General features: G+C 34.9%; 2 protein-coding genes across 6 annotated transcripts in view; one reads left to right on the plus strand and one right to left on the minus strand.

Annotated features, from left to right (window-relative positions):
• Nucleotides 1-3,116: 3,116 nt before the first annotated feature.
• plekhj1 (pleckstrin homology domain containing, family J member 1) lies at nt 3,117-9,467 on the minus strand. 4 transcript variants are annotated; one of them, XM_016565498.1, is made up of 7 exons: nt 8,135-8,325; nt 5,467-5,534; nt 5,323-5,389; nt 3,905-3,995; nt 3,767-3,830; nt 3,578-3,686; nt 3,117-3,543 (listed from the first exon to the last, which is right to left on the minus strand). In XM_016565498.1, the coding sequence occupies exons 1-6, from the start codon at nt 8,226-8,228 to the stop codon at nt 3,600-3,602; spliced, it is 471 nt and encodes a 156-aa protein (XP_016420984.1). In that variant the 5' UTR covers nt 8,229-8,325; the 3' UTR covers nt 3,117-3,543; nt 3,578-3,599. The 4 variants fall into 4 exon arrangements, with proteins under 4 accessions (XP_016420984.1, XP_016420982.1, XP_016420985.1 ...); XM_016565496.1 differs by having other exon boundaries at nt 3,117-3,538; nt 3,573-3,686; XM_016565499.1 differs by lacking the exon at nt 8,135-8,325 and adding an exon at nt 9,107-9,467 and having other exon boundaries at nt 3,522-3,686.
• A 276-nt stretch (nt 9,468-9,743) lies between these two features.
• The window catches only part of sf3a2 (splicing factor 3a, subunit 2), an 8,759-nt gene continuing 7,957 nt past the window's right edge, over nt 9,744-10,545 (plus strand). The window contains exon 1 of one of the 2 annotated variants that reach the window (XM_016565509.1): nt 9,744-9,842. The gene's annotated coding sequence lies outside the window, so the exon portion shown is untranslated. The remainder of the gene's footprint in view (nt 9,843-10,545) is intronic. The other variant, XM_016565510.1, reaches the window with a different exon arrangement.

A 10,545-nucleotide genomic window follows, 5' to 3' on the forward strand; every position in this document is an offset into this window, starting at 1 on the left:
AACCAGATAATTTTTCTGACCCCATTGGCAGACATTTGTTCTTGTTTTAAGCAGAAACTCGCTTAAGTTGATCATTTTTACCCAGAAAACAATATAATAATAATCTTGATTTTTTAGATATTTGTGCTGGAAAACAAGACAAAAACCCAAAGTTAGAAAAAACTTTTTGCAGTTTATGAATATAATAAAAATAATAGCAAATATAATAATTAAATAACAAATAAATACTAGATTTTTACCAGCATCCAATAAGAAACACCTTAACATCGCATCAGCTTCGACAAAATTAACAACAGTTAGCTTCTTTTTGTAAAAGCGTGGCATATTTGTGACGTATTAAAAAAGTCTTAATTCGTCCTTCCACAAACTAAGGCCTTAAAAAGAGCTTAAATCAGACAGAACGTCTTAAATTCATAAAGTCGTGGCATTAAATGTTGCATGAACTGCAGAAACAATGAACATCTTCCTCAGTGTTTTAATCAGTACAGCATCTAAATATCCTTCAGTCCAGACGTCTTAAGGATTTTGAGATGCAAAATGAAGATATGAAGTCTTGTATTCTGAGAAATTGAAGAAAATTAAGTAAGTTTATGTTTATAAAACAAGAACAGGTATCTGTTTGGATCTTGTTTTAATCATAAACTCATTTTTCACCCATCACATCTCATCACTTTCTCAGAAAACAACACTTCTCATCTTTTGTCATTTTGCATCTCAAGTAAATTAATCTTGATTTATGAGTTTTTAGAGATTTGCACTTGAAAACAAGACAAACGTACCGAAGAAGAGCATCACTTTTTTTTTTTTTTTTTTTTTTTTAGAAAATGCATTTAATGTATTATGTATTTATGTTTCATGCACTTCAAATCAAAGTGAAATCATGATTTGACCTCGTTACTGTAGCTGAAGTCTAATTTCAGCGCGAGAAACCACAGTTCAGCAAGTGTTTGTGGTGTATTTCTGTTATAGATGTGCATCTGAAAGCACACCGTTCCCTTTTCAGTTTCACAGATCCTGAGCTCAGCAGGAACCAACAACACATTTTACTGTTGCATTTGCAAGCGAATTGCATTTTCAGTTAGAACAAATAGGACATTTTATTGATTTATTTATGCAAACGTGCATGGATGAATCGCTCACAATAAGAAACCTGAATTAAGAAAGAGACTGTAAATGTTGACTGTTGTCTTATTTGCATTAGCAGAGAAATAAAGATATAACAGAGAACCGTCTCATCTTTACAGCTCCGCTTGTACATTTGGAAGCATTTATTTTTTTATCTATCAGCTTGATAAAATCATACACAGAACTGGGCTTTTTTTCATTTTTGCATGTTAAATGTTAATCGTTTAATGAGTATTTCAGATGCTGCTGATATAATCACTGATGTTCTTTTACAAGAACAACCTGAAGACTTATTTACAGAAACGTTCATTACAAATGACTTCAGCATAACAACTTGAGTAAACAGTTTAAAAATCTATTATAAAACGGAGAGTTCCGGTGCTTGATTCTGATTGGCTGAGCCGTGTTCGAAGCTGTTGTAAATGACTCTACAAAGTAACATACACCTTTGTTTACGTTTGTGTGTTGCTCGGCAACCACTTTGTAGCAACCACAACTGATTCTGAGGAACTACATTGTTTGGTGGAAGAATACTGTTTTTATTAATATCATTACACTTTATTTGCTCTGTTTTATTCTGTGAAACCTTACTACGTATATGGAATAACCGTTTTATAAAAGCAATAAGCCCCGTGAAGCCGTGGTTTACAGTGAATTTATAACAGCTAAGGGGGTTTTACGCGCTTCGCGTCGTACCTAACAACGCACCTTAGCTGTTATAAATTCACCACGGCGTCACGGGGCTTATTCCTTTAATTTGAATAAGAATCAGTATTTGGTGTGTCTGTCTTTAGCTTTAATAAAGGAAATCTGACTGTACAGAGAGTCACATGATCAGTGACACAAGTTAACTTGCAAGTATACAGAAAATCCTTTTTTTTTTGTTTGTTTTTTTTTGTTTGCATGTTTAAATTGGGGGATTTTGAGATTGTTATTTGTTCTTTTGGTTTTATTTATTTCCACCCCTGCAGCTGTGTCATCAGTTACTTGTGAATTTTGTTTTTGATCATTGATTTACAGGTTTGTCTTCAATATCACTTTCCATCCTGTTAGTCTTCTGTAAAATCCCTTAAGGAACATTTACATACATTTACATACATATGCATACAGAGGATTTACACAGTGTACTCACTGATACAGTCACAGGGAAATGAACAGAAAGAAACAAATACCAAATAAATTATGCAGGAAATTCGTTTTGCCTTTTTTATTTCTTGCATCTTTAAAGTCTCGATATGTTGCATCAGTTGTTGATGTTTTATTGTTTGCCCATTTTTGTTTATAAATATAATGGTATTTTCCATATACAATTAACAAATCATCAACAATTTTCCTCTTATTCGTATATAATAAACGTATATCTTTATATATCTAAATATATCTTATATGGAAACCTGTTTCCACCACAGAATAAAACATTTTTAAAAAGTAATGGCAACTTTTGAACAATTCTGAGCTTATGTCTGAGTATAATTTTTTTTCAGAAATGTGAGATACAAACACAATTTTTAGAAGAAAAGTCAGATTTGTGAGATAAAATGCAATTGCATTTTTTATTCTGTGTCAGAAAAAGAAAAAAGAGATGTAAACTCAGAATTGGGAGATAAAAAGTCACAATTATGTTATTTTATTACTATATTTATTATTTTTTATTCTGTGGCGGAAACAAACTACCATGATCTTAATATCTTTCATTTACCAAATTTAGAATTTTGTATGTTTAAATAGTAGCTACTTACTATCAATCCAAAAATAAATAAATAAATTAATTAATGTTTTATGGATTCTTCCTCAAAGTTACAAAAGACACATACAGTCTCCATGTCTCTAAAAAAAATCTTGATACTAATTATCTCACCGGCTAAATTAAATGAATAACTTAATTGTAAAAAAAAAACTCTTCAACAGTGTGCTTCTCATGAAAATAATATATTTTAAAAATCCTAAAAAAGCTTAAATTTCTTTGTACAAAAATTTTCAAATTTTTTTTCTTTTGATTTTGGGGTGAAATAAGACCGCTATGCAGCTTCAGAGCCACAAAATCAAAGCAGCTAAAATGTTTTACAGAAACTGTAAAAACGCTCCGGTCTGATTCACTGAAGGCTTTAATGCTTTAGATAAAAGCTGGATGCTACGAAACCCCTTCAGTGCACTTTGGGTGAAACTATAATGCATAAACCTTTAACAGCACAGTTATAAAAGGCAATAAAGGTGCCGGAATCAGTTTTTAAAAGGCGACCCAGTTCAGTTTGTCCTCATTAACAATGACCTTGATTTTGGGAAGAAGCTTTAATTGCATTTGGCTCTAACTCAGCAGACATTCATTACAGTAATATTACGCATTTCCCCCATAACTCACAAAAACAATAAAATAAAAGATGACAGCGGTCAGAATGTACAGTGATGGATACTGGCAGACTGTAAAAAACAAGCAAAAACCCCAAACAGCAGAGAAAGCGGACGACTGCGTGTGTTTATGTGGCCGCAGGAGGCAGCGGAGGCAGACCACTGTTGACCTGAAAGCGTGTTTCGTCTGAAATCCCATACTGCTCCAGCGGGTCCTACAGGAGATCACAGATTATTAATCTTATATCGATATCTGAGAGGTATCTGTTGCATTAATTAATAGCCATTCCCTCACCTTTCCGGTCAGCCGATGGATTTCTGTGCGATAGTAGATCAGGTTCTTGCGCATGAATTCATAACTGAGAGACGGAAGCAGATTGCAGTTATAAAGCGGGAGACGCACGGCATGATGGGAAACGTCCGCGACACACACCTGGCTTTAATGATGGCATCGATCCACTCGACACACTGTTCCTGAGAATCGCATTCGAACAGATACTTCCGCTCGGCCTCGTCCAGAAATACTAGAAAACAAGAAATATAAGGAACAACCAGGGTTATTTTAGTATAATTAATATACTATTATAATTTTTTTTATTAATATTTTGAATTTAAAGAAATTTTATATTTTCAATTTTATAGTATTTTAAAAGTAATTTCAATTTTTTTGTGTTTTTGTTGGTTTTATTATTATTATTACTATTAAATATGTCAAAAGAAACAGTGAGTGACGTCACATTTCTCTCTTAAAATACTGAAAGTCACATTGAGATACTTTTATAGTTTTTATTAATATTTTTCCATTTAAAGTTTAAATTTTTAAAGTAATTTCCTTCTTTGCGATTTTGTTGTATATTATTATTTTCATTTTTTATATGCATTTAATATTTTAATATAATCTATATAGTTTTTTGTTTCAATTTTAGTTATTTTAATACATCAAGTTAAACTAAATGAAAATGAGAAATGTTTCCTAGGCAACTAGCGGAAGTAAAAAATTCTGTTTAAGTTCATATTTATTATATTTCAAATAATAAATTTTTTATTTTTATAATTTTAGTTTTAGTAACAATAACCCTTCTTAAAACATTCGAGCTGATGCTTTAAATTAAAACCAGACATTTTTATTTTATTTAGTTTTTTACATTTTCCATTTTAAAGCCGTTTTTAAGTAATTTCCTTTTTTTTTTTGTGCAATTTTGTTGTTTTTTGTCAGTTTTTAGTTTAATTTTTTTTAATCCATGTAGTTTTCACTTAAATTTTTTATTTCAGTTTTACTTATCACGTTAAACTAAACTAAATAAAATCTGTTTCAGTTTTTTTTTAAATTTTATTTCAGTTAAAATTTTATTTTTTTAGGTTTTAGTTAATGATAATAACCCTTCTTAAAACATAAGAGCTGATGCTTTAAATTAAAACCAGACATTTTTAAAATTTAGCTTTTAACATTTTTCATTTTAAAGCCGTTTTTAAGTAATTTCCCTTTTTTTGCAATTTCGTTGTTTTTTTTGTCAGTTTTATAATTTTTTATTTTTTTAAAAAATATGTCTATGTAGTTTTTACTTCAAAATTTTTATATCAGTTTTATTTATTTTAGTACATATACTAAACTAAACTAAATAAAATCAGTTTCAGTTTTTTATATTCTATTTTATTTCAGTTAACATTTATTTTATTTCAAATAATAAAAGTGTGTTTTTTTTTTAGGGTTTTAGTTCATGATAATAGCCCTTCTTAAAACATAAGAGCTGATGCTTTTAAATGAAAACCACAGCCATGAAATGTTTTGGATAATTTATTTTCTATATTTCTACACTGTTGAGCTGTTAGTGTGTCTGAAGCTGCTCTTACCGACGGAGAAAACCTGATCGTCTTCTCTCTCCACGCGACACTGTTCCAGCAGCAGAGCACCGATGGGCTGAAAACACAAGCCAATCAAACTCAAACGATCAACGATGCTGTTGAGATCCAGATCAGACGCTGCTTCACACTCACCTCGTCCTCATCGGTCCGAAAGTAAAACAGGAAATTAACGATCAGCTTCACTACACGCCTCTTCACAACTGTTGTGGGAAATACAGGAGAAATAGAAATCAAACTCTATTGAGGCGCGTCTCCACACAGCAAAACCAGATCAGTCCAGTCTAGTGAGGCGCAGTCACTAGGTTAACTTTAAATCTTACCTAAAAACATTTTATTTTTAGATCGCCTTTTAGTTGCTTTAGCGCACATTTAGTGAATATAATGCATTTTTATTCTCTGTTGGTTTATGTATTTTTATTACTTTGTATTGTACAGGTTGTTTTCACAATCTTCTGCGAGATACAAACTTTGAATTTATATCTTGCAATTTTGCAACTTTATTCTGAGTTTACATCTCACAATTCTGTTTTCTGCTTCCGCCCAAAGAATAAAAAAACGTAATTGTGACTTTTTATCTCACAATTCTGACTTTTTTTTCCTCAGAATTACCCGTTTAAATCTCGCAATTCTGAGTTTACATCTCGCAATTCTCAGAATAGCGAAAAAGTCAGAATTCTGAGATGATAAGATGCAATTGCGAGAAAAAAGTCGCAATTACCTTTTTTTTTTTTCCTCCATGGTGAAGCTTGGGAGCCTTTTAATTTTGTTGCGTAAAAGCGGCTTTAATGAATCTGATGTGAGCGCTTTAGTTTTCCACAACTTTGTGGATTATGACAGAAACGCTAAATTTTTTGATAGTTTAGTTAATTCAAATGTGAGTATAGTAGTTAATTCAAATGTGAGTATAGTAGTTTTGTTTTGCGTCATGACAGCTTTTTTGATTATAACATTTATCGTTAATGACGACGAAACCAGATGGCACGATCACCAAGCTGACGATGCAATCAACTTTATGCAAATGCATCAACAACCAATGGGAGTGCACGTAGTGGATGTCATGTGATCCGCCTCCTGATGCTTTTGGTACACTACTGATGACCAACAGCGATTAAATTCCTGACAGATTTTATCGCAATGTGTAGAAACGCCATCATTAAGTATAACAAGTGCAGTCTTGCTTTGTTACATTACAACCGCTTAGATGATTACGAGAATTGTCGTTTGTTGCATTCTGACAACTTTGCAAATTATTATTACGGGAAAGTTGCGTAATTGTCGCATAATGTGATAGTTTCGGTAGGTGCGGAACCATTACAAATTTACGCAAAACTTTTGCGATTCTTTTATATTCTATAAATGTCGATAAAAAAACTATTGCAATTGGCGTCATTTCCATTAACCGTTGTCATGCGAGTAAAACGTAATTTTTTCCTCTCGCGTTAAGTCATGGCGACGGATTTTGGTAGGCGTGTATCTTTAGCGAAGCAGCACAGAGAACCGCTTCATATGACTTTTTACGTATGCCATGTGACCTGTAAATGCGAAAAAAGTTTCCATTGCAGATTTGTGAAATATTCGTTTTTCGAATTGCCTGAAAAACCACCTCATTCGAGTGTAAACACTTTTTTGCGATATATGGGCATTTTTGCGAAATTTACGCGTTCCCATTAGGCGTATTTTCAATTCGCAATTTCAATTTGCGCAATTTGAAGGGTAATGGAAACGCGCCTATTGATTATCCTGACAGTATTATAGTGTTGTTGCAAAGTGACAGCTTCATTATAAAAGCCAATTCACACCAAGAACGATAGCTATAACAATATAGTTTTAAAAATGTTCTAATTTAAATTAATGCTAATATAGTTATCTTTATGTTGATTGTTCTTAGTGTGAACAGGCCATAAATTTTGTTTTAAATTTTGGTGATTTTAAGTTGACGTAAGCAATGGCGATCACTGGCGATGAGGTGAAAAGTTGAACGGTGCGTCCGAAATATATATATATATATTAGTATAGTAATAGTATGCGATTTCAGACGCAGCGCATCGACTGCATACTTCAGAATCTGGGTGGAAGAAGTAGGTAATCCAGGTACTTTTCGCCTATTGTTTTTTGAATACTATGAATTCTGACATACTACTCACCTCACACTGTTTTTTGCCTACTTTATAGTAGGGAAGTATGCGATTTCGTACTGCAGCATCCAATCGCATCAGGAGGAGGCGGGTCACGTGACCTCCGCTACGGGATTTGCATGAAGTCGATTTCTGTTCCGCTGCGTCCGAACTCGCATACTTTCCTACTATATAGTAGGCAAAAAACAGTGTGAGGCGAGTAGTATGTCCGAATTCATAGTATTCGAAAAAACAGTAGGCGAAAAGTACCCGGATTACCTACTACTTCTGCCCAGATTCTGAAGTGCGCATTTGATACTCTGCGTCCGAAATCGCATACTTCCCACATATTATATAGTAGAGAAGTATGCGATTTCGGACGCAGCAGAACAGAAATCTACTTTATGCAAATCCCGTAGCGGAGGTCACGTGACTCGCCTACTCCTGATGCGATTGCACGCTGCAGTACGAACATAGCTGTACTCGTAATAGCATACTACTTTAACCATTACAGTCACATCTTAACAAGACAGAAATAGTGCGAGTAGTACGCTACCATGCGATTCCGAAACTGACAGTTTTCTAGTTATGTGGTTGATTTTAACGGCAGCGGTCTCGTTTTCTCGCGTTTCGTGAGACTCCACAGATAACCGTGACTTCATGCGGATGAAGTGGTCGCCGCTTACCGTCTCCTTTCTTCGGGCCTCTCATGCCCAGCTCGGCCGCTCTCTCTGACGGCTGGCGGCTCAGGAACACCAGCTCTTTCTCGTTGAATCGCATCTTCAGCTCTTTCACAGCAGTTTCGTCTCATTAACGCGCATTTTAATGACTTAAGACAGCAGTTTTCTTCCCAGCATCAGAGTCAGATCGGATACTCCTCGTCCATACTATCAGTCATACTGCTGTTGTGCGAAAAGTACCCGGATTACCTACTACTTCAGCCCAGATTCTGAAGTGCGCATTTGATACGCTGCGTCCGAAATCACATACTTCCCTACTATATAGTAGGCGAAAAACATTATGCGAGGCAAGTAGTATGTCTGAATTCATAGTATTCGAAAAACTATTGGCGAAAAGTACCCGGATGACCTACTACTTCTGCCCGGATTCTGAAGTGAGCATTTGATGCGCTGCGTCCGAAATCGCATACTTCCCTACTATATAGTAGGTGAAAAACAGTATGCGAGGCGAGTAGTATGTCCGAATCCATAGTATTAAAAAAAAACAGTAGGCGAAAAGTACCCGGATGACCTACTACTTCTGCCCAGATTCTGAAGTGAGCATTCGATGCGCTGCGTCCGAAATCGCATACTTCCCACATATTATATAGTAGAGAAGTATGCGATTTCGGACGCAGCAGAACAGAAATCTACTTTATGCAAATCCCGTAGCGGAGGTCACGTGACTCGCCTACTCCTGATGCGATTGGACGCTGCAGTACGAACATAGCTGTACTCGTAATAGCATACTACTTTAACCATTACAGTCACATCTTAACAAGACAGAAATAGTGCGAGTAGTACGCTACCATGCGATTCCGAAACTGACAGTTTTCTAGTTATGTGGTTGATTTTAACGGCAGCGGTCTCGTTTTCTCGCGTTTCGTGAGACTCCACAGATAACCGTGACTTCATGCGGATGAAGTGGTCGCCGCTTACCGTCTCCTTTCTTCGGGCCTCTCATGCCCAGCTCGGCCGCTCTCTCTGACGGCTGGCGGCTCAGGAACACCAGCTCTTTCTCGTTGAATCGCATCTTCAGCTCTTTCACAGCAGTTTCGTCTCATTAACGCGCATTTTAATGACTTAAGACAGCAGTTTTCTTCCCAGCATCAGAGTCAGATCGGATACTCCTCGTCCATACTATCAGTCATACTGCTGTTGTGTTCAGAAGCTCCTCTGATCGCGTCCTTAATGCCAAATGAACTGAAACAAGCGTACTAAACTCTCTCTCACACACACACACATACACACATAGTCAGTGTGTGAGCTGCAGGAACTGAACACGTGCAGCCGGAAGAGGGCGCTGCTGTACCACTTTAAAAAAAAAAAAAATTTTTTTTTTTTTTGAATTTTTAATTTAATAAAAAAATAACAAAGGCAAGTCTGTCACTTAAAAATAGCATTTCTGATGATGATTTTTCCGTTTTAATGATGTCTTGGTAAATACATTTTTTTTAAAAACTTTTTTTTTGGACTTTTGTACATCCCCACTGTACCGTTGTGCAATTAAATTACTTTACAGTACATCTGGAAGGGAAAACGGACACTTTTGCTGTGGCATCGTATTTTACCTTTAACATTAAAGCTGCGCACTTCTAAATAACAGGAACAGGAAGTGCGTCACTCAGCGCGCATGCGCGTTACAGCAGCGACGGCGGCGTGATCTGGACGTGAGGTAAAAATGTTTTCACAATGAATTTTCGGCTCAAAATTATACTTGTCTATACTTTTTAAAAAGAAAGCTCTGAACCAAAGCACTATACTGAACTCTGGTATTTTAATGCGCTTTCGGTGTTTGTTATAATTCGTTAAAAGGGCAGCTTTGAAGTCCGATTCGATTCAGTTCTATACACGCTTAACTGTTGTGAGAGATATATTTATGTATATGTTATTAGGGGTAAATGGGATCATAATATAACGTTACACGTTTGCATTTTATTAATTTTTTTTTTCTTAAATCCTCCTATTATGTTAGGCAAGGTTTCTTGCTCTAAAAGCATTCATAATTTATTTTGGTGTCTATTTTTGTGTCGTTATGTTTTGTCTCTTTCTGGGCTTTATAATTTAACAACCTGTTTGCTGTAAGATTAAAACTTATATATACACACACTGCTGGTCAAAAGTTTGGGATCAGAAAGATTTGTAATGTTTTTAAAGAAGTCTCTTCTGCTCATCAAGGCTGCATTTATTTGATCAGAAATACAGTAAAAACAGTAAAAATGTGAAATATTATTAAAATTTAAAATAACTGTTTTCTATGTGAATATCTATTAAACTGTAATTTATTTCTGTGATCAAAGCTGTATTTTCAGCATCATTACTCCAGTCTTCAGTGTCACGTGATCTTCAGAAATCATTCTAATATGCTGATTTATTAT

The sequence above is a fragment of the Sinocyclocheilus rhinocerous genome, unplaced genomic scaffold, assembly GCF_001515625.1.
Source record: "Sinocyclocheilus rhinocerous isolate Xijiao unplaced genomic scaffold, SAMN03320098_v1.1 scaffold242, whole genome shotgun sequence".
In the NCBI taxonomy this organism is placed as follows: Eukaryota; Metazoa; Chordata; class Actinopteri; order Cypriniformes; family Cyprinidae; genus Sinocyclocheilus; species Sinocyclocheilus rhinocerous.